The 25,011-nt window shown below is 37.8% G+C and overlaps 1 protein-coding gene across 3 annotated transcripts in view; it reads right to left on the bottom strand.

Moving 5' to 3' along the window:
* Positions 1–25,011, bottom strand: part of HSDL2 (hydroxysteroid dehydrogenase like 2) — an 88,671-nt gene that overhangs the window by 57,280 nt on the left and 6,380 nt on the right. Inside the window, exon 1 of one of the 3 annotated variants that reach the window (XM_074362018.1) lies at positions 8,325–8,481. The exons of 1 other annotated variant lie outside the window; for it this stretch is intronic. In XM_074362018.1, the coding sequence (XP_074218119.1) occupies positions 8,325–8,341 (17 nt within the window). In that variant the 5' untranslated portion in view covers positions 8,342–8,481. Of the gene's footprint in view, positions 1–8,324; positions 8,482–25,011 lie in introns of those variants that run through there. One more of the 3 variants, XM_074362016.1, reaches the window with a different exon arrangement.

Below are 25,011 nucleotides of genomic sequence, written 5' to 3'. Positions count from 1 at the left end.
TGATCCAAATGTACTGAGGAAAGCTGTGCTCGCTCATTTTTCACGTCCATCCATCTTTAAACTTTCTACTTATTCACTTGCTAGATGAGAAGAAAAGATCTGAAATAAAGTCAGATAACAAAGAAGGAAATCCACTTTCTTGTTTACTTCTTGAAGCAAATAAAAAAGCTTGTCTAAGGAGAATGATGAGAGGACAGCAAAAGTGACAACGACAAAGAGAAAGAGGGACAGTAACCAGAGACCAGGGTAACAGATAAGCAGGCTTGTTAGCAAAAAAAAAAAAAAAAAGAAAAAGAAAAGAAAAGAAAAGAAAACTAAGGTCCTTGCCAAGATCAGAGAATTACCCTCCAGAAGCAAGTTCGGAGGTAAAAGTGGGAAAAGGGCTTTAAAATAAGGAACTGGTTTCTCTAAAACAAAAGGAAGTGGAAAAGTAAGAAAGAGACAGAGGTGGTGATTATTTTTAGTGAAAAATGGCAAATATACAGAAAGGATATAAACTAATATGTACAGTTTAAAGGAAATAAAATGTCAAGAAATAGAAATAGAGTATTACCCCCACCCCAGAAGTCACCTGTCTAGTCCTCAGTCCTGCCTCTTCCTCCCTTACCCTACAAACTAACAACTACTTCAAATATTATTACTCATTCCCTTGTTTTGTTTTTTTTTTAACTATTCCTAATAGCTATATATCTATGCCCAAGGAGGGGCCAAATCCAATCCTCCATCTATTTGTATATAGAACTAGAGCCAAGAATGGTTTTCACAGATTAACATTTATGATTAATTTGATGATAAAGAACACTGATTTTTAATCCCAATTAAGTGAAACATTATCTCTATAATCCCTATTATGGACCGAACTGTATCTACCAAAATGTTAGGACATGTTGATGTCCTAACGTCCAGTACCTCAGAATGTGACCTTATTCGGAAATGGTTGTTGCACATGTAATTAGCTATGATGGGTCATAATGGAGTGAGGTGGACCCATAATCCAACGTGGCTGGTATCTTTATAAGAGGAGGGAAGACTATGTGAAGACAGACACACAGGGAGAAGACCATGTGACGACAGAGGCGGAGACTGGAGTGATGCGCTACCAGCTAAGAATGCCAAGCACTGCCAGCTATCACCAGAAGTTCGGGAGAAGCAAGGAAGGATTCGACTCAATTTCAGAGGAAGCATGTCCCTGCTGACACCTTGACTTCACAGTTCTAACCTCCAGAACTATAAGAAAATAAGTTTCTGTTTGAAGCCACTCAATTGCTGGTACTTTGTTGCAGCAGCCCTAGGAAACAAATACACCTCTCCTTGTCCCCAAAAGTTTAATTTTTCTCATGAGTACATCTTTATTACCACAAAATGTAGTTATTTTGAATTGCACCAATAAAAATACTGTGGATATTAGTTTTCTCTCTTGTTATACATACATCTCATATAGGTGATGTTATATATACATCTCTTACATCTACAAATGCTCTCCAATTTTGCCTCTTGCCTGAAATCTAAAATATTTACTATCTGGCCCTTTACAGAAAAAGTTTGCCTAACCATGATCTAAACAATACACTGTGTAATTTTTGCCTAATGCTGAACTTTATATATATAACAGATTCATACAGTATATGTTATTATATGATTTGCTTCCTTCACAAAGATTGTTTGGAGATTGATTCACATTGGTGCAAATAGTTACACTTATTTTAATTAATATACAATATTTCACATGAACATACTATAAACTACTTATTCATTCTACTGTTTATGGACTTTGGGGATGGTCTCCAGGTTGTTTTTTTCCTATTATGAACAATGGTGCTAAAAATAATCTTGCATACATCTTCCAATCACATGTGCAAAAGTTTCTCTAGGGCATACCTATGGGTAAAACTGCTGGATTACAGGACATTGCTGGAGATTAAACACGGCCACAAACCCTTTGGCATTCCTTCCATTAAGAGGAGGAGTGTCCCTTCTCCTTCCCTTTGAGTCTGGGTTAACCTTATGACTGCTTTGAACAATAGAATGTGATGAAAGTGATATTCTGGGATTTCCAAGCCCATGCTATAAAATGGCCGGCAGCTTCCACTTTCTCCTGGAAGACAGGTGGCATGCTGCAAAGAAGATAGACAGATTATCCAAATGATGAGAGGCCATGGGAGAGAGGCCCAGGAGGGTGAGAGGTCACTTAGGACATTTTAGCCGCAGCCAAGGACCCAGCTAAAAGCAGCCACATGAAAGACTTCAATTTATAATATGTAGAGTGGAAGAACCCAGTCAACCCAAAGAACTGTGGATAATAATAAACCACTGTTGTTTCAAATCATTAAGTTTTCGAGCAACTTGTTACAGCAATAGAGAACTGAAACACACACCAAAGTTCTTTCCCAAATAATGCCAAACCTCTTTCAAAAGTGGTTAATATTCCTACCAGCAGCAATATCTGATTATGAGAGTCCCACTGCTCCACACTTCCCCAACACTTGATGTCAGACATTTAAAAATTCTGCCAATCTGGTAAATATGATATGGTATATCAGTGTGGTTTTATTTTGCATTTCCCTGATTACTAGAAAGGCTGAATATATTTTCATACATTAATAGTCCCTATGTTCTTCTGTGTAATTCCTATTAATTTGTTTTCCTCATCTTTCTACATGGTTAACTTTTTCCCTAATGACTCATAAAAGTCTACAAACTCTATATATTTAAAATATTTTTTCATTTATGGCTTGCCTTTTCACAATTATTATAGTATATTTTGATGAGCAGAAATTATTTTCATGTAGCAGAATTTATGAATCTTTTCCTTTACAGCCAATGTTTTTGGGGTTAAGAAATTCTTCCCTAATCACAATTACATTAGTTTTATCTTTCAAAAATGTTATGGTTTATCCTTTAAGTTTTAGTCTTTAATCTACCTAGAATTAATTTTTGTGTATGAATTGAGGTAGGGATCCAATTACATTTTCCCCATATGTATAACCAACAGTTCTTGAATGCCAGCTTTGTCATAGACTGACTCTCCATAACTACATAGATCTGTTTCCCTGCTCTCTACTCTTCCATTCAGCTACACGAATCGTACTGTCCTAATTATAAAGCTTTATCAGTCTTAATAACTGATAAAGCAAATATTTCCAATCTGTTCTTCCTCAAGAGTTTCTTGGCTATACCTGGCCCTTTGCTTTTCCACATTTTAGAATCACCTTATTTAACAGCACAAGCAAAACCAGTCGGGATTTTGGTAAAAATTGTAATAAATCCACAATTCAGCATGGGAAGAAATGACATCTTTATGACACTGAGTGCTATGATCCATGAACATGGTATCACTATTTATTTCACACCAGGAAGCACACAATGTCTCTCTGTTATCAAAAGCTAATGTTAATTTTAACCATCCAATGATGGTGCTAATCAGATTTTTCCACTGTGTAATTACTATTCTTTCCCTTGCAACTAACAAACAATCAGTGCAAATGTAGTTAAAGTTCATTTTTAAATTTTTATTATACAATATTCAAATATATTCAAAAATAGAGAAAATATTTAAATTAAAATAAGCTCTTATGCTTAACAATTCAATATTTCAAAATTTTGAAAATGATTTTCAGAAAGCCAATCTCAGAAGTCATATAATTTCACCTATAAATGCTTCAAGATGCATGTCTAACTTTTTACATAACAATGTTATCATTACAACTAAGAAAAGTAACAATGATTCCTCAATATCAACTAGTACCTAACCATATGCAAAGTTTCATAACTATCTCAAAAATGTCTTTTTACAGTTGATGTGATCAAATCAGGTTCTTTATAAGGACCTCATGTTGCATTCAGTTGTTACAGATATACCTCAGGGATATTGTAGATTCGATTACAGACTACTACACTAAAGTAAATATCGAAATAAAGCAAGTCACGCAAAGTTTTCGGTTTCTCAATGCATATAAAACTTATATTTACACTACACTGTAGTCTATTAATTGTGTAATAGCACTATCTTAAAAAAATGTACTTACCTTAATTAAAAGATACCCTATTGCTAAAAAATGCTAACCATCATCTGACAAAGCAGGATTGCCACAAATCTTCAGTTTGTAAAACACACTATCTGCCAAGTGCACTAAAGGTGTCGGACAATAAAGTGAGGTATGTCTGTATATCTCATAAGTTTCTTTTAATCTATAACAGCTCCCCTTCCACCTTCTTTATGCCATTTATTTGCTGAAGAATATAGATCATTTGTCCTGTAATACATCCCATACTCATTCTGAACTTCTCATTTTTATTGCCATTGAATTGTATCTCCTACTGATTTTTGCTTGGGTGTAGAAATCAAATTTTCCTCATTGACTTTTATTTCCTGAAAATTTGTCAAACTCTTATTAAATCTAATAATTTAGTAATACATTATTCTGGCTTTCTACACAGATAATCATATCTTCTGCAAACACAACAGCACTGTTTCATTTCCATCCAAGTATTTTTTCTCTCTTTCTCATGCCTTATTTACTAAAGAAAGAAGAAAAGAGTTCCCAGATAGGGAAGATCTGAGGTGCAAGGAGAAATAAAAATGAAAGATATTGGTAAATTAAGTACAGAAATCTAAAAAATAAATATTTATAATGATAATTAGTAATAATATAAATAATATAACAAATAATAATTTTGCAGATTAAAAAAGAATTAAAATATATTGCTATAATAATAAGTTAAAAATTGAGTGACTGAAGTTTAACTTTTGTAGGTCCTTGTATTGTTTGGGAAAATGATAAAATTTTATTTACTTTAGACATTGGTAATTTATATACATGTTAAAATTTCTAGGTTAAACACAATAAACAGAAATCCCAGACCTTAACACTTTTTGGGACAAGAATGGGATTTGGATCAAGACATGGCTTTCTGGAAGAAAAAGGGCCCCATGAGCCAGGTAAGGGTATAGAAAAAAGACTCCAGCAACACACTCTTGCCCATGGCGAAGGGGAGAGTAAGGATCCTCGTCTGTTCTGCTAAAGAAGCAAATCAACAAGAGGTAGGTATACACTATAACATATAATAGTATTCGAATTACTACACTAACACCACTACCAATAATCAATCTACTAAGTAAAGTTCAAGATTTCTTTGTATTCTTTTTTGTCTTTGGGATAAATCCCTCTAAAAGCGTATAAACCACCATGCTAAAAATTAACTCTCTGTATGTTTATGCAATAAATTTGACATAACAGTTAAGTTCCTTTGTTTATGTTGGCATCCATTTTATTTTACCTCCTTCTCCTCATCTTTGATGAGGGATGATGTGAAACACATACATAGTTTAAATGTCAAAATCTTATAAACGTGTACACTCAAAGAATTTTAATCCCTTGCCTGTAGGTAACAAGATATCTTAATCTCCAGCTTATCTTTCTTATATTTCTCTTCTCAAAAATATGCACACACATACATATAAATACATCGTGTGTGTGTAATTTCCCCCTCTTTCTTATACAAAAGGTAGTATACACAGAGTATTTATTAAAGTGATTTTTTAAATGTTAAGTATTTAGATGAAAATGTCCCAATTACTGCTCTAAAAAGCCCTATCCCTTTACCTTTGGTCTAGTTGGATTGATTCCCAGTAGGATAAAGGACATTTTCCTGTTCAAAGTCTCAGGCATTGGCAGAAAGAAAGGTGAAGTCAATTTCTCCTCTTAACCTGAAGACCGGGTCTGTACTACTAAAGAACTCCACCATCTCTAAAGCATTAGAACCAGAGTACAGAAGGTGAGAAAGAAAAAAGGTTGCAAATTGCTCCATACCACTGGTAGATGGCTGAAACTCGCTAACGCAGAGCTAACCTACACTACAATTTACCAAAATTCTCTGGTACCTCAAAATCATGGTAAATGTGATGAAACTTTTAAAAAAGAAAAACAATCACTTAAAAAAAAACTATACAAGCTAAAATTTATTTAGAAAAGTAAACATCAAAAAATAACCAGGAAAATTCTGAAAAAGAAAAAAAAAAAAGCCAAATGAGGCAGGAACTAGCCATTCAAGATACTACAATATTTTATAAAACTAGAGCAATTAAAATAGTTTGGTACTGGTACATGATCAAAGTAATAGAATAAAAAAATCAAGAAACAGATTCCTACACATACAAGAATTTAGCGTATGATAGAAGTCAAACTTCTAACAGAAAGAAAAAAATAACTAGTCAGTCAGTGGTGCTGGGACAACTGCACAGCCAGCCATCTGAACCAAAACAAAGTGGGTTCTCCAAACTCGTATGGAAAATAGTACTTCATCTCAGGCAGATAAAAATCTGAGTGGAAAAAAAACCCCCACAAAAATACTAGAAGAATATTTACCAATTAAAACAAAATCTTAGTTTAACATGGCCTCATCCTTTTAGCTCTGTCACAAAAACACAAAAACCTTAAAAGAACAGATTGATAACTGTGACTCAATAAAAGCACGTTTCTACATGATAAACAAATAGTGTAATCAAAGTCAAGATGCAATGAGAAAAACATTTGTAATATACATGCCACAGAACAAGTGTTTTTACGCTAGAGATCTCAGAGATCAATCAAAAACCTAATTGTGTAAGACAGGCAAAGAAAAAGATACACAGAGGGCTTTAAACCAGGATTTCTCAATCTCTACTCTATTGACATTTTGGACAAGGTGATTCTTTTTTGTAGGGGGCTATTCTGTGCATTATAGGATGTTTATCAGAATCCCTAAACTCCACCTGTTAGAGGTCAGTAGCATCCCCCACCCCAATTGTGACAATCAAAATTGTTCCCAGGTATTTCCAAATGTCCTATGGGCATCAAAATTGCTCCTTGATGAGGACTACTGCTTTAAACATTTAAAAAGATCCTCATCCTCACTCTTTGATGCAAATTTTAACTATAACCATAAATTTTTCTCTCTAGTCAGATTTTTATTATCAAAATAAGCATTTTTAATATCACACATTTTGCTGTTTGCCAAAATGCTGGATTAGGAAATCTCATTCATCCTTTTGGGTGGGCAACCTCTCTGGAGGGCTGTTGGTATTAGCTATCAAAATCAAAAGTGCTTATACTCTGAACCAGCAAGGTCCACTTTCAAGAATTTCCCATATAGATACACTCAAATATTTGCAAACAAGTGAATACAAAGATAATCATTACAGCAAAGATGGAATAACAAAAAACTAGAAATGATCTGGTATCCAATGATAGGGGCTAGTGAAATAAATTATGGTACGGTGACAGAATATTATGTAACTATTAAAAGGGAGGAAGATCTACATGTGCTGAAAATGTGTCCCCCAAGACATATTAGGTAAAAACAGCAAGGCCCAGAAGGTACTTTGCTACTATTTTTTGAAGTGAGGTGTTTGTGTGTGTTTAGGGTGGTGTACCATACAAGTTTATAAATGTGTAGAATATCTTTGGAGACCAGAGATATTCCATGCATATCAGAGAGTAAGTGGGGGACTGAAAGTTAAGGAAGAGGAAACTCACTTTTTACCGTACACTCTTTCCAGCTGTTTAAGTCTTTTGCCCATGTGCCTATATGTTTGGACATGTCACTGAGATCAAAACACCCCTATACTGCATAGGAACAGAAAGTAGAACGGGACGGGGAAAAGGGAGTCGTTTAACAAGTATAGTTTGCTGCTCAAGTTGAAAAAGTTCCAGAGATTGGCTTCACAACAATCCAGACATACTTTTTTTTTTTAATCCAGACATACTTAACACTAATTATCTGTACACATAAAAAGGATTAAGATGGCAAATTTTATGTTACCTGTATTTTACAACTAAAGGTCTTTTTAAAGTGAAAAAATGCCCCCCAAAGATACCCATACTTGTTTGTTAGTAATTTTAAATCACTTTTTAAACACCCCATTATTTTATTCTTCCAGATTTGAGAGTTTCGAAAAGGTGGAGACTTATTAGGTGCCCGAGTGCTCCAGTGACCTTTCACCTAGAACTCGTAGGCCTTCGGCAAGACACGCAGCTACAGCTAAACTCAGGGTGGAACGCGCCCTGGAGGCGGCGGGGTAACCCACTCTGTGGATCCTTTCCCCGTGGAAGAGATTTTAACTTTGCTGTCACCCCGAATCACACACTTTGCGTTACTTTTCACGAGTTACCGCAGACTCTAGGAACACTGCGTCCAGTGTGGACCAACGTTCCAGATCACGAAGGGCAAATTTATTAATCCTCCCACCGCGGGGGGCAGGCCATGGGGGCCATCCACTCCGGCCCCACCTAGCCCCGCACTCCGCCCAGTTGAGTCACTTCCCCGCGGCGCCCGCACCCCCTTACCCGGTGTTGGGCAACATGACCTCGGTGGACCACAGTCGGTGGGGAACAACAGCCGCAACTGGCGGAAACTGAGGGGCTGACGTCTCCCCTGCATTTATCCCGCCCCAGACCCCGCCTCCCGGGCCCCGCCCCGAGGCCTGAGGGGGAGTTGGGCGCTCGAAGAAGCCGGTGGCTGAGTGCGCCTGCGCACGCAGTGATCCTCCCTGGCGCTCGGTTTCTGCCTCCTTCCTGCCTGGCCCCTGGAAACCGGCTCCGTGCGCAAGCGCCGTGAGAGACAACTGCGCCCCTCCCCTCTTGCGGGGCTATGCGGTGACAATCGGTCTCCTGCCAGCGTCTAGAGGACTGGGCTCGTCAGCCGCTGTGTACGCCTTCCCCAGGCCTGTGAAGAGTTCCTCGCCGTAGCTGATGTGTCCCTTTGCCAGGGGCATGGCCATTTGAGTCGTGCACTAGAAACCTTGAGGGCTTCGCAGCCGACTCTGGCCAGGAGTGCTTTGGTTCTCTGTCTACTCTCCCTCACGGTGGCACCTGGGCGCCTGCCCCGCTGCACGAGCGCCCTTGGAGGCTCCCCTTAGGAATGCTTTTCCTTGGCAGATACGCACTTTCTCCCAGAAGTCGTCAAGGGTCGCAATTCGACTCTCCCACCGAATCTGGACTACAGATAGCCCTGTGGTAGGAGCAGCTTGTGGATCAGAGCGCTGCAACAGTCGCGCCAGAGAACTCAAGAGTGAACGCTGAATTTTCAACTCTTAGCCAGTTTCTCAGCGAGGAAATTCCCAAACTCAGTGCTGGAATAAGGTGAATTGATTTTGATAGTATACCTTGGACCTAATTCAGCTACCCTAATGAACTAAATAAAGACTGGCGTATTTTTAGGGAGACATGAAGAAACTGTATTTTGAGGAGGTAGAGCAGGATGATGAGGTGGCTATGTGAGGACTAGTTAATGAAACTAGCCTGAAAATGGGGTACATACTCTCCCTTTTATTTCAAGCCCTATGTCTCCATTTACTCATTTTTATTACTTGCCAGTCTCAGGCATCTGAATTTGCAATCTGTGATACGGTCTTTAGAGACTCCAGAGGAATTCACTTACTCAAGAAATATTAACACCAACTGTGTGCTCGTCACACAGAAGAACCAAAAAAAAAAAAAAAAAAAAAAAAGGCATGGTCTCTACCTACGTAGGGGGGATGAGGAGTAACCACCATTTTTTAGACTGTTAAAAATATTAGGTGTTACAGATAGAGTGTTGATAGGGACTATTAGATGAAAAAAATCTCCACTCAAGAAAGTGAAGACAACCTACAAAATGAGAGAAAATATTTGCAAATCATATATCTGATAAGGTCTAATATCCGGAATATATAAAGAACTCTCACAATTCAGCAACAAAAAGATGAACAACCCCCAATTTAAAAACGAGCAAAGGACCTCAATAGACATTTTCCCCAAGAAGGGGTACAAACAGCTAACAAGCACATGAAGAGATGCCCAACAGCATTCCTTATTAGGGAAATGCAAATCAAAAACCACTTTACACCCACTAGAGTGGCTGGAATAGAAAGGGTGGAAAAAACTAAGTATTGACCAAGGTATAGAGAGACTGGAACCTTCATACATTGCTGGTAGTCATGTAAAATGGCACAGTCACTTTGCAAAACAGTTTTGCAGTTCCCCAAGAAGTTAAGCATGGTTACCAGCTACTGAATTATCTACATACAAAAGAGCAATTCCACTGTTGGATATATACCCAAGAGAAATGAAAATATGTTGAGAATAACCACTAGATGGCACTGGTATGTTAAAATTCAAAATTATATAATACTGCAAAATAATTTATGAACAATATTGTGATATACATTATAATCTGACTTGGATTAAGGCAAAAATATCGCGAAGTTCTTTGTAGGACCCACACAAAGGGGAAATAGGAGGAATAAATTTTAAAATCCTCAAAGAAAATAATACTTTGTATCATTAAACAGAATGTGATAAGTCAATTCATTTTATATTTTTTAAATTTTCATAAAATAGTCACTTATTTGTGACTTCTAAAGTCTATCAAGTTTAATTCCCCAGTGTTAAAAAGTGGTTTTCAAATACATAGGAGATTGAAAATGCCAACTTAAGTTGAAATATCGAGATAGTGACATTTAAAGCAACTTTAATTTTAAATTATCAAATAAAGATTCTTCTAACTCTGACCTTGCATAAGACTATATTAAAATGTATGATGCAGACACATTCAACTTTGTTGACTACAACCTACATAAATAAATTATTCATCCAAACCTAGGACACACAGTTTTAGCCATTCTATTATGTTTGACTATATTGTATACTATCCTTTAAAAAAAAGTTGATCATAACCTACAAAATTATTTTGATGACTCATTAATGGATCATAACCTACTGCTTGGAAAACACTGCTTTAGTGTTGTAATTTGCCACTGTGATTTTTGAACTTGTCTTTTAAGATATTCTAGGCTTCTTCAGTCAGATATAAAATTACTAATTCAAGGTCAGAGGCCAACAATATGATGTGACTAAGAGCAGATGATTTCAAGGGTGTTAGAAGAGTCAGTGAGCCTTTGAAACTTTCCATTTCTTTTACCCACAAGACAGCTCACCCTGGTTCAGAAGTTCAAATGGGAAAATCCTTGGAGTTTTGAGAATATAGCAATTGTTTCTGACAATGTACCAAATCTTCCCAATAGGATCCCTAGCTGTACCTTTTGTTACTCAGTGAATTCTTGCCAGTCATTTAATTAGTTAACTTTTGGATATTAACCTCATTGCTGTCCATATTTTTCTGATAATACATTATTCCAACAAACTAGAGAAAATGAAAATTTCCCTCTAATTATCACCCTTCAGAGATAATCATTGTTAAAAGTTTGGTATGTATCCTTTACGACTTGGAAATTTTTATATAGATTTTGATTGTTTTTAAAGCATAGGGGAGATCTTATAACTATATTGTTTGGGAAACTGTTTTTGTTTTACTTAATGCATCATAAATATCTTTCCAAGTTTACACCCAAAAGTTTGCCTCAACTTTTTTTAAATAGGTGCATAGTCTTCTTTTATATGAATGTATTCCGAATTAATTTTACCATCAGTGATGGCAACTGAAGGTGTTTCAAAATTGTCTCTATTATAAACAATTGCAATAAAAGCCTTTGTGTGTACATCATTGTTCACTAGTCAATGCCTTGTTTAGAAGCGGGTGTGTCTTCTAGTTCTGGCAAATGTGAGGTCAGCTGGGAAAGGTTTTCTTAATTTAAGAGACCACAGAAGAACAGATTGCCTCTTTTCTTCTAGATGTTATTCCTGGATGTGATGCTTGGCTCAGCTGCGTCTATCTTGCAACCACGAGGGGAACGAGACTTTCCTTTTGGTAGGCAGTTGTCTCAGAACCCTCCTGAGTTTCCCACCTAGTTTTATGATACTCCCACTGCTCCAAGATACACTGTGGGTTTTTCTCACTTTGTGCTGGACATCTCTTAGAATTCCATGGGAACAGTTCCCTCAGCAAACAACTGCTCCCTTGCAGGAGTGGACATAGTGGAGTGTTTGTGTGTGTGGATCACGCCATATTTCACTTTTTTGCTCTGTTGGTTTGTTCACTACACCATCCCCACACAACTCTTTGCTAAAGAGTTGAGGCTTACATGAGGGAATTACTCTCTATACATACTTTTAAAATTAACTTTATATAACAACTGCTACATCAGAAACTATTTGCCTACCCGTTACATATTCTCCACTTCTTACCAACGGTGGCAATATGTCCATTAAAAACGCTCCATCTCTCAAGGCACCCTTACTATTAGGGGTGACCAAGCCACCAAATTATGGCTAACGAGGTAAGTGGAAGATGTTGGAAAGGACTTCTGGGAAAACGTCTTTAAAAGGCTTCCAGCCATTTTGTGACCTTAAGAATGAAAGTCATATGCACCCATAATGGAACAAAAAGGAGAGAGTTTTAGATGAACATGAAGTGTCATAATAGCCCTGAAACAACAACTACTAGGCTTCTTTTGCATGATAAATGAATTTTTATCTAGTTTAAGGCACTATTATTTTTGGTTTTCTGTCATATGCATCTGGACCTAACTCTGAAATTATACTGTCTCAAGGCAAAAGTATACATATATGTATTTAAAACACACATAAAAATACATATCAAATACATACAAAAATACATACATACATACATATATATACACACACACACACACACACACACACACACACACACACACACACACACACACACACATATACATAAACCACTGCAGGGGTTCCCTCTTGAGCACACCCAAATGCCTAGCTTTGCTCCTTGTCTTCATATCTGCTTTTCTGCCTGAGACCATCAATTTTGTTCAAATTTTTCTTTAAAATTGCCTTTAATATTTCCATCCCCTCTCACAAGACCCCATGCCCTGCTCACAGGAGTTGGTCTCATACTAAGATCCTCCTTTCCCACGACAAACATTTTCCCAAGCCTGAATTATTCATTTTATTTAGAATATGACTTTAGCAAGAGAATCCAGGGTGGGTGTAGATATTCCAAATCCAATTCCCTAGGAGATATTTCCACCTAGTTCTTCCTGGTGTCCACTAAGTAACTATTATGTCAAACACACCCACATCTCCAAAAGTCAGACATTGATTCTGAGATGCAGCACTCTACTGTGAGTGTATGTACTCTTTCCATGCTGAGAAACATCGACTTCCTGTAATTAACATAGCATCGCCCCTGGTCTCTTTATATAAAGATAGTATTTTATCATTTTATATTGCAGAACAGTGCCAGTTATCTTTCATCTTCTAGCTTTCAAACTGTGCCTGGTAGGTTCCAGGCATTAAAAAAAAAAAAGACATTCGAAGTTAGCTTAAGAATCAGGCCCATAATTGAGCCATCTATCTCTTAATGGACACTACTTTGCTACAAAACTCAAGCTTTGGAATTACCGCATGTCTTCATGCCAAATTAAATTCTTCTATGTGTCATCCTCCTACTACCCTCTACTAAATTAAATTCTTGATTAAAGGCTCATACTCCCACTGGTCCTGCAGAAGAGAGGTTATATGATGACTTACTATCCTCTGATAAAAGTAATCCTCTACCTCCAAGTGGGGTGTGGAGGTGGGGTGTCCGCTAGGGAGATTTGCTTTTCCAGTTACATAAATAACATATTCTCATAGAGAAGTGCTCCGGATTTTTCTTTTGTTTTGTTTTTCAGCTACTGACCTTTTACTTAATTGCCTGTTCAAGGCTGAACATTTGCCTGGTGCCCTGCAGGATCACATGCAGTTAAAAAATTTTTAGAACCATGTTAGGGAGGGAGAGCAATAGCTCCATCCAGTCATCTGGCGTCCCAGGAACCTTTCCACTGACCTTGAAGTCTGTGATCAACTTTTTGCACAAGACTATTTCAACAAAGGGCAAACAAGGAAAAAGAAAACAGATATACTTAACCAATCTATTTGATTTCTTGTTAAACAGTTTAATCAAAAATTTTAGGGGAAGGTTTGAATTAATGGCCAGAATGAAGGCCTTGTTCTAGTCAAAAATAAAATTTATATTGCCTATTCGTGATATCGTCTCGGATTCCTAAGAAGGGACTGTTTAGTCCCAAATAAGAACATTTCAATATTATAGGCATCTATAATATGTATCAACTTCATGTAACTGTAGACAAATGGAATACCAAGGCAGGGAAGGCAAATCAACTCATTATAGTTACCTAACTTCAGTTCAGGGAGGAAGAGTTATAAGCAACAGGTTAATTGGGAAAAAGGGGGGAAAAAGGAGTTGATCTTTTTCTTCTGCTACTCAGAGTTATTCCTCTACCTCCCCTTCTTTGAAAAGATTGGGGTGAATCATATGTTAGTTAACTGGTTAAGGATAGATAGATTAAGGGAGAATCCTGATAAGGGCTGGTGAAAGGACAGTATCCAAGGTTTCTTCTGAAGACTGAATATATTTTATGAAAGTCATTAATTGTTATGTAACTTCCAGGGAAGATGGAAGTCTAGGAAAATGAACAAAAATGAACCAAAACCAGAGAAGAAATTTCAAGTATAATGAAACTAGGGAACTGACATAACCTTGCCACAAACTAGGGAGAATATCTTCCAATTTATTTACAAATTAAGGAAAGCAATGAGATTCGACAGGCATTTCTTTTATTTTTTAATTAAAATATAGTCAGTTACAATGTGTCTGTCAATTTCTGGTATACAGCACAATGTTTCAGTCATACATACATATACATACACATTTTTTTTCATATTTTTTCATTATAGGTTACTATAAGATGTTGAACATAGTTCCCTGTGCTATACAGAAGAAATTTGTTCTCTATTTTATATATAGTAGTTAATATTTGTAAATCTTGAACTCCCAATTTATCCCTTCCCAACCCCTTTCCCCCCGGTAACCCTAAGTTTATTTACTATGTCTGTGAGTCTGTTTCTGTTGTGTAGATAAGTTCATTAGTGTCTTCTTCTTCTTTCTTTTTTTAGATTCCACATATGAGTGATATCATATGATTTTTTTTTCTCTTTCTGGCTTACTTCACTTAGAATGACGATCTCCAGGTCCATCTATATTGCTGTAAATGGTATTATTTTATTCTTTTTATGGCTGAGTAGTATTCCACTGTGTGTGTATATAGATACGCACTCAAACATACATACACCACAGCTTCTTTATCCAGTCCACTGTTGATAGACATTTAGGTTGTTTCCATGTCTTGGCTATTGTATATGGCGCTGCTATGAACATTGGGGTGCATGTATCTCTTTGAATTAGAGTTCCCTCCAGATATATGCCCAGGAGTGGGACTGCTAGATCATATAGTAAGTCTATTTTTAGTGTTTTGAGGAATCTCCAAACTGTTTCTATAATGGCTGCACCAAACTACATTCCCACCAACAGTGTAGGAGTGTTCCGTTTTCTCCACGAACCTCTCCAGCATTTATCATTTGTGGACTTTGAATGATGGTCATTCTGACTGGTGTGAGGCGATATCTCACTGTAGTTTTGATGTGCATTTCTCGGATAATTAGCAATGTTGAGCATTTTTTTCATGTGCCTATTGGCCATCTGTACGTCTTCATTAGAGAAATGCTTGTTTAGGTCTTCTGTCCATTTTTGGATTGGGTTGTTTGTTCATCTGTTACTAAGTTGTATTGGCTGTTTGTATATTCTGGAAATTAAACCTTTGTCAGTTCCATCATTTGCAAATATTCTCTCCCAATCCATAGATTGTCATTTTGTTTCACTTAGGGTTTACTTTGCTGTGCAAAAGCTTGTAAGTTTAATTAGGTCCCATTTATTTTTGCTTTTATTTCTATGACAGGCATTTCTTTTAAATAATAACCTAGTGCTATTTTTTTAGAAAGTAAATGAGACAGTACTGAAAGTCCAGCAGTAATCTGAAATTTGAATAAGGACTATTGACCTGGGTGGACCATGGGAAAGTAAAGAAGGCCATCCTTCAGGGGATCTATTTCCAGATGGTGAGGAAGGTAGAATTGAAGAAGAGACAATGTGACACACATTTTGATTTTCTAGGACTCAGTTTCCTGGCCCATAACTGAAACTTGGCAGTGAGGGGCTGCTGAAGGGTTTACAATGACCTGCAACACAGGTCAGCAACTATTGACCAAAGTAAAGTGAACAGAGTAAACAAACATTGTTTATAAGATTAAAATCCTATCAAGTGCAAATAATGGCAATTTGCTTTCTCCTTTCCAATATTCACATCTTTTATTTCTGTTTCTTGTCTTACTGTATAGGAACTATAGTATGATACTGAACAGAAACATTTAAATGAAAGGCCCAAAACATAAACAAAAAAGATTAATCATCTTACTTTGTTAAAATTGAGTTTTTGTTCATCAGAAGACACCATAAAGAAAATGAAGGAAGAGAAACCGCATTCTGAAAGAAAATATCTGCCATAGATATTACCAGGGACACCTGCAAACCAATATGTAAACAACAACAGTCAAATAGAAGAAAGTTGGTAAAATACATTAATAGAAATTATACTGAAGAAGATTCATGACTGGCTAATAAAATATGAAATGATATTCAACTGTATTAATAATCAAAAATGAAAATTAAGGGCACATAAAATATTTTTAAACTCACTGGCAAAATTTTAACATTGTATAATACCAATTGAGGAGATGAGCAATGGGGCTGTCAGACACTTCATAGTGGTAGTGAAAACTGATAAAATCACTTTGGAAACATAGTAAAGATGAAGATTAGTAAATTCCATGACTCTGCAATTCCACTTCTGGACATATAACCTAGACTGTAAAGTCCACAGAAATCTCTATGAGTGCCTCAGGGGATAGGTACAAGAATATTCACAGAAAAGTTATTTATAATAGCATGACAAGAAGAAGAAGCAGAAACTAGAAACCACTCAAATGTCAAACAAGAGGAAATGGATAAATTGTGGCATATTCTCATAAAGAAATACTGCACAGCATTGAAAATTCAGGAACTACATGAAATTAATCACAGAACCAAAATATTGAGTGAAAAAAATCAAATGGCAGAAGAATATTAAAAACATTATACCATTTATATAAAGTTCCTATGGTTGAGGAATTTGCACAAATGTTTTAAAACTATAAAGAAAGCAAGGAAATGATTAACCAAAAGTCAGGATTACCACTCCTTACACGGGATAGGAAAAATTAGAAATGGCATTAGAAAAAGACATAAAAGGACCTTCAACTATACCTTTAATATCAATTTCCTAAGTTCTCTTTGGTGGTCATTTTATGTATGCTTAATTTATGTAAGTGGCATATATGTTTACTTCTTATTTTGAAAAAAAAATTTAGACATTCAGAAACACTGCAAAATTTCTACAAAGCATTCCTGAATACCCTCTGTCCAGTTTCCTCTAATGTTAATCTCTTGCATAACCAGAGTACAGTTATCAAAACTGAGAAAGTAATAATTGTACAATACTATTAAATAAAATACAGACTTTACATGTGTGGTAGGCAGAATTCTAGAGGTTTTTCTCACCTTCCCTCCAACAATATTCCAATGCCCTGCTTATTTAAATGCTAAGTGTAGGTACTGTTGTAAAGGGATTTTGCAGATGTAATTAAAGTTCTAGTTAGCTGACTTTAGGAACAGAGATTACCTGACTCAGATGAGAGCCCTTAAAAGCAGAAGCTGTCTCTGGCTGATGGCACAAGAGGAAGGCAGGAGAAATCAGAGATTCAAGGTATTAGAAGGACTAGCTTTGAAAATGGGGGGGGGGGGGCACATAAGAAGGAACACAGGTAGCCTCAAGGAACTAAGGGTGATCACTGGCTGACAGCCAGCAAAGAAACAGAGATCTTGGATCTACAGTTAGAGGGACTTGATTCTTACAACATTAAAGCGCATGGGAGCTGACTCCTTAGATACTCCAGAGAAAACCCTAGGCTGGCCAATATCTTCATGTCAGCACTGTGAGACTGAAGAGAGACTCAGTCAAGTCCACGAGGGTTTCTCATCTGTAGAACTTTGAGATAACAAATATGTGTTGTTTTCTATTTCCCGTATTCTATGCCTGTTAATTAGAACTATTCTATAAGGAAGGGCTTTTCCCTCATTTATTTATTAAATTATTCATTTATATTAGGATTGGCTCATGGTTATTTATTTTATGGGCTATACAATATGATTGTTATTTATTTTGTTGCTCAAATTAGTTCCCTTTTGGTCACTGGGAGATCTTTCAGGTAGACTCCTGTGCCCTTTTGGCATGTCCCTATCATTTTATAAGTACCTCTTTACTTTTCAGCACAAGATACTCTAGGCTCATCTAGTATTTTTGCCTTTACAGCCCCAGAATCAATGACTTCTCTAAATAGTCCTGGTTTCTTTTATTGGGGAATGGTATTTAGAAACTAAAATGTGGGCATAAGTTAATGGCGAGTCATCGTTTAGCCCTGTCAGCAGATAAAGCTTCGGAATACAAGAATATACACCAATGCATGCCTATACATCTCTGTATTTAATTCTATTCTATTGTATGTTACAGAGTTGATCCAGTCCTCTGTGAGGACCTTCTCAACTTAATCAGAGTGGAGGGAAATGTGCCCAAATAAAACGTGGGTACTTAGCAGAATATCCAAAGGATTTTGTGAAAGCATATCTTACTTGCCAGTTGTCTACTGTTCTGAACCTTTTCAGAGTTGTTCCCCACGCTGCCATCCCCACCAAGTAGTTGAAAGGTGAAACAAGAATAAAAACCATTGATATCTAGCTAAATCAAAAGCAAAAACAAAAAACAAAATTCAAGAATTCACACGCAAGTAGAGAGATTTATGAACCCTCAACTCACACTATTCTTTAGTAAATTTCAGGTCAAAATAGAACTGCCATCATTTAAAAATGAGCACCCTTCCCTGCCCCACAGAGACCAAGGGAAAAAAATTCTAGCAGAAATTCATGCCAGAGACGGAGAAGATGGCGGAGTAGAAGGACGCTCGCAGGTCACCCTCTCCCACAAATACACCAAGACCCACGTCTACAGACCCACTCAGCCAATCAGAGCACCTGTGGAACTCCGACAGAACATCGCCCTCTTCAAAAGATAAAGACGCCAAAAATCTGGTAGGAGAAAAGGAAAAAAGAAAGAACAAAAGGCAAAGCAGCGCGGGACGGGTCCAGCGGGGAGGGAGCAGCAAAGGAGGACTGGCGCTTGCTCGCTGGGTCTCCCCTCTCCAACTGAGAGGCCAGCGGGAAGGAGGGGGAGCCTCCGAGGCTCGGATCTGTACAGAGCAGCCCTTGACTAACAGAACTAAGTTAAATGGGCACAGAGCGTCCCCCTGACACCCAGCCTGAGACGCGGGCCGGCAGCCGCGGGCAGGGCCAGGCTGCACAAGCCGGGCGGAGGACGGAAGTGGCTGCACGGAGGCAGCCCCGGAGGAACGCAAGGGGCTGCGCGCCGTGGCTGTGGGTGCACAGGGCAGAACCACCTGGGCCCTCCATAAAACAGCAAGGTTGATGTGCTCTCGGGGGAAGGGTGCACACCCCCATCTCTGAAAACCCGCGGAAAGTTTTCGGGGGAAGAGAGGCGGGTCTCAGGCACAGCCGCCATATCCTCCACGCTGAGCACTCAGACGGGGGCGGGGGCGAAACCTGCATCCGCACCGAAGGGCTTAGCAGCCTCAAAGGCCAGACTGAGACTGGCCTGCAGCCCGGGGCAGATAGGATCCTTCCATCCTGGTCCCTCAGAGAACTTGCTCCACAAAGACAAACAAGGAGCTGGGTTTTGGCTCGGAGCAGGGACAGGACTGTACCTCGGTCTTCCCCGAGCCCACCCGCGGAGCGCGAAGGGCGGAGCGCCGAAGGGCGGAGCGCCGACCAGGGCGGAGCGCCGACCAGGGCGGAGCGCGCAGCCGCACAGAGCAGCGGAGCTACCGGCGGCGGCGCAGGTAGAGCGAGAGCGGCCCCCCGCCTTTGGGGCAGGAACACAGCCCCTGACCGAGGTGCTGGGAGGGGGCACGACCCGCCCTGCTACCTGGCCAGTCTGCAACATCTGACTGCGGCATCCCGAGGGGCAGCAACCAGCCCGCCCACAGCAGAGAGCTGCACCTGACCCAGTGTTAGGAGGAGGCGCGATCTGCTTGCCGACAGGTGCTGGGAGCAGCACAGAAGAGGGCGCCAACGGAGGGCCTCTGAAAACAGCAAGCTGAGCTTCCAAAACAGGACGAAGACAGAAAAACTTCACATTAAAAGCACACAGACTCCAGGAGAACACCGACAACACCCCCCCTTTTTTTTTTAAATCTGTTTTTACCTGTTCTATTTTCTATTACTCTCTTAATCTTTCCTTCTTAATTCATTTCTATTTCTCTTGGGTTTTGATGTCCTGCTATTGATTAGACACAGGTTTCAAATACATCTATTCATCCCCCCCCCCTTTTTTTGTAAAGGTTTCAAAAGGACGTCTCAACCCGATTAATACTCTGCTTCAACTCACTCTTCTATTATTCATTATACACTGTTTTCAAACCCTCTTTCTCCCTTCTTTTAAAATTCTTTCTCTCTCTCTTATTTTTTTTTCTTTTTTTCCTAAGTTCTATTCCTAAATAGGCATCAGATAGATAAAATCCTTAAGGACCAAAATAAACAACTGATACTCCATAAACCACAGTGCCAAAGAGGTATGAGCAAGATGAAAAAGCAGAAAAACCTTTCCCAATTAAAAGAACAAGAGAAATCCCCTGAAAGAAAGATCAACAAAATAGACATCGATAGCCTACTAGATCAAGATTTCAAAAAAGGAGTGATCGAATTGCTGAAGGAATTAAAAGAGATAGTGTTTAGAGATATAAAATATGTCAAAAATGAAATTGAAGCTATAAAGAAGAGCCAAGTAGAATGGGTAAACTCATTGACAGAGATGAGGAATGATCTAATAGGTGTGCAAAGCCGACTAGATAATGCAGAGGAACGAATTAGTGATCTAGAAGACAGGGCAATAGAAAGCACCCATTCAGAAGAACTACAAGAGAAGCAAATAAAAAATAATGAAAATAGCATAAGGGACCTATGGGATAATATAAAGCATCCCAATCTTCACATAATAGGGGTCCCAGAAGGAGAAGAAAGATCAAAGGAGATTGAAAAGGTTTTTGAAGAAATCATGACTGAAAACTTCCCAAACTTAAAGAAGGAATCAGATATCCAAGTACAGGAAGCTCATAGGGTCCCAAACAGGAAGAACCCAAATAGACCCACACCAAGACATATCATAATCAAGATGGCCAGAGTCAAGGATAAAGAAATGATTCTAAAGGCAGCAAGAGAAAAGCAAAGAGTAAGTTACAAGGAAACCCCCATAAGGCTCTCAGCTGATTTCTCTACACAAACACTACAGGCCAGAAGGGAGTGGCAAGATATATTCAAAGCCCTGAATGAAAAAAAGATGCAGCCTAGGATCCTTTATCCAGCAAGGCTATCCTTGAGGATAGAAGGAGAAATAAAGAGTTTCACAGACAAAAAAAAAGCTGCAGGAGTTTAGCAACACTAAGCCCATGCTAAAAGAAATATTGAAAGGGCTATTCTAAATAGAAAAGCAGCAGGATGCTACAGAAATAAGAAACACACAACTGGAAAGGTGATAACTCATGAATTACAAATAAAGCAAACATGAAATTATAAAAGAAGACATACAAATCACTGAGAGTGGGAGAGGGAGGCAGGGAAATATAGAATATTTTTTTCTTTTTTAAATTTTTTTAACAGTAGGATGGGTTTGAGATCATGTTACTATCAGTTTAATAAAAACAGTTATAGTAATGGGTTGATAGATTTACAAAAAAGGGTAACCACAAGCCAAAAATTTACAAAGCAGTCACAAAAAGTAAATAAAGTCCATGATAATACAAAGGAAAACTACCAAACCACAAAAGGAAGAAGAAAGGAACAAAGAGGATATACCAATTCAACTGCAAAGATAAGTTCAAAATGGCAATAAACACATATCTATCATTAATTACTGTAAATGTTAATGGACTAAATGCTCCAGTCAAAAGACACAGAGTGGCAGACTGGATAATAAAGCAAGAACCTTCAATATGCTGCATACAAGAGACCCACTTTAGGGACAAGGACACATATAGATTGAGAGTGAAAGGATGTAAAAGGATATTCCATGCAAATGGAAAAGCCAAAAAAGCAGGTGTTGCAGTACTGATTTCAGACAAAATAGACTTTAAAACAAAGGCCATAAAGAAAGACAGAGAAGGACATTTTATAATGATTAAAGGAGTGATACAAGATGAGGATATTACACTCGTTAATATATATGCACCCAATATAGGAGCACCTAAGTACATACAAGAATTACTAACAGAGATAAAGGAGGATATTGATGGGAATACAATCATAGTTGGAGATTTTAACACTGCATTAACATCACTAGACAGATCTTCCAGACAGAAAATAAACAAGGCAACAGAGAAATTAAATACTACAATAGAAAAACTAGATTTGGTGGATATTTTCAGAGCATTACACTCCCCAAAAATAGGATATACATTCTTTTCAAGTGCACATGGAACATTTTCCAGGATCGATCATGTACTTGGGCACAAAAGAAACCTCAACAATTTTAAGAAGATAGAAATTATCTCAAGCATCTTTACTGACCACAATGCCATGAAACTGGAAATCAACAACAGAGAAACAAAGGAGAAAAAAAGGAAAGCATGGAGATTAAACAATATGTTATTGAAAAAACAATGGATCAATGAGGAAATCAAAGCTGAAATTAAAAAATACCTTGAGACAAATGATAATGAAAGCACAACCACTCAAAACCTATGGGACACAGCAAAGGCAGTGCTAAGAGGGAAGTTTATAGCGATACAGGCCTTCCTCAAAAAAGAAGAACAATCTCAAATAAACAATTTAACCCACCACCTGAATGAATTAGAAAAAGAAGAACAAAAAGCCCCAAAAAGCAGCAGAAGGAAGGAAATAATAAAGATCAGAGGGGAATTAAATACAATAGAGATTAACAAGACCATAGAAAAAAATCAACCAAACCAAAAGCTGGTTTTTTGAAAAAGTAAATAAAATCGACAAACCTCTGGCCAAACTCACAAAGAAGAAAAAATAGAGAGCACAAATTAGCAAAATAAGAAAGGAAAATGGAGAAATTACAACAAACAAAATAGAAATACAGAATATCATACGAGAATATTATGAAAAACTATATGGAACCAAACTGGATAACCTAGAGGAGATGGACAAGTTTCTGGAAACATACTGTCCACCAAAACTGAATCAAGAAGAATCTGAACACTTGAACAATCCGATCACTAGAAAGGAAATAGAAATAGCAATTAAAAACCTCCCTACAAATAAAAGTCCAGGACCGGACGGCTTCACCGGGGAATTCTACCAAACATACAAAGAAGAACTCATACCAGTCCTTCTCAAACTCTTCCAGACGACTGAAAAGGAGGGAATACTCCCAAACTCATTCTATGAAGCCACCATCACCCTGATACCAAAACCAGGCAAAGACACTACAAAAAAAGAGAATTATAGGCCAATATCACTGATGAACATAGACGCCAAAATCCTCACCAAAATTTTAGCAAGTAGAATCCAACAACACATAAAAAAGATTATACATCATGACCAAGTGGGGTTCATCCCAGGGACACAAGGCTGGTTCAACATACGCAAATCAATCAGTGTAATACATCACATCAACAAGAGAAAGGACAAAAACCACATGATCATCTCAATCGATGCAGAAAAAGCATTTGATAAAATTCAACACCCATTTATGATAAAAACTCTCGCCAAAGTGGGTATAGAGGGAGCATATCTCAACATAATAAAAGCTATATATGACAAACCTACAGCCAGCATAGTACTCAACGGTGAAAAACTCAAAAGTTTCCCACTAAAATCTGGGACAAGACAAGGATGCCCACTATCACCACTCCTATTCAACATAGTCCTGGAAGTCCTAGCCACAGCAGTCAGGCAAGAGAAAGAAATAAAAGGGATCCAAATTGGAAAAGAAGAGGTAAAAGTGTCATTATATGCTGATGACATGTTACTATATATAGAAAACCCTAAAAGGTCCACACAAAAGCTACTAGAGCTGATTGAAGAATTCAGCAAGGTAGCAGGTTACAAAATTAACGTTCAAAAATCAGTTGCATTTCTTTACACTAACGATAAATCAACAGAAGAAGAAAGTAAAGAAACAATCCCCTTTAAAATAGCACCCAAAGTAATAAAATATCTGGGAATAAATCTAACCAAGGAGGTGAAAGAATTATACACAGAAAACTGTAAACCACTGATGAAGGAAATTAAAGAAGACTTTAAGAAATGGAAAGATATTCCATGCTCTTGGATTGGAAGAATCAATATTGTTAAAATGGCCACACTGCCCAAGGCAATCTACAGATTTAATGCAATCCCTATCCAATTACCCAGGACATATTTCACAGAACTAGAAAAAAATCATAATAAAATTCATATGGAACCATCAAAGACCTAGAATTGCCAAAGCATTACTGAAGAGAAAGAAAGAGGCTGGAGGAATAACTCTCCCAGACTTCAGACAATACTACAGAGCTACAGTCATCAAGACAGCATGGTATTGGTACCAAAACAGACATATAGACCAATGGAACAGAATAGAGAGCCCAGAAATGAACCCACAAACTTTTGGTCAACTCATCTTTGACAAAGGAGGCAAGAACATACATTGGAATAAAGACAGTCTCTTCAGCAAATGGTGTTGGGAAAACTGGACAGCAGCATGTAAAACAATGAAGCTAGAACACTCCCTTACACCATATACAAAAATCAACTCAAAATGGATCAAAGACTTAAACATAAGACAAGATACAATAAACCTCCTAGAGGAAAACATAGGCAAAACATTATCTGACATACATTTCAAAAATTTTCTCCTAGAAGAAATAAAAGCAAGAATAAACAAATGGGACCTAATGAAACTTACAAGCTTCTGCACAGCAAAGGAAACCAGAAATAAAACAAGAAGAAAACCTACGGAATGGGAGAAAATTTTTGCAAGTGAAACCGACAAAGGCTTGATCTCCAGAATATATAAGCAGCTCATACGACTCAATAAGAAAA

The sequence above is a fragment of the Camelus bactrianus genome, chromosome 4 (genome assembly GCF_048773025.1).
Source record: "Camelus bactrianus isolate YW-2024 breed Bactrian camel chromosome 4, ASM4877302v1, whole genome shotgun sequence".
NCBI lineage: Eukaryota > Metazoa > Chordata > Mammalia > Artiodactyla > Camelidae > Camelus > Camelus bactrianus.
This window is presented reverse-complemented; position numbering and strand designations above follow the sequence as displayed.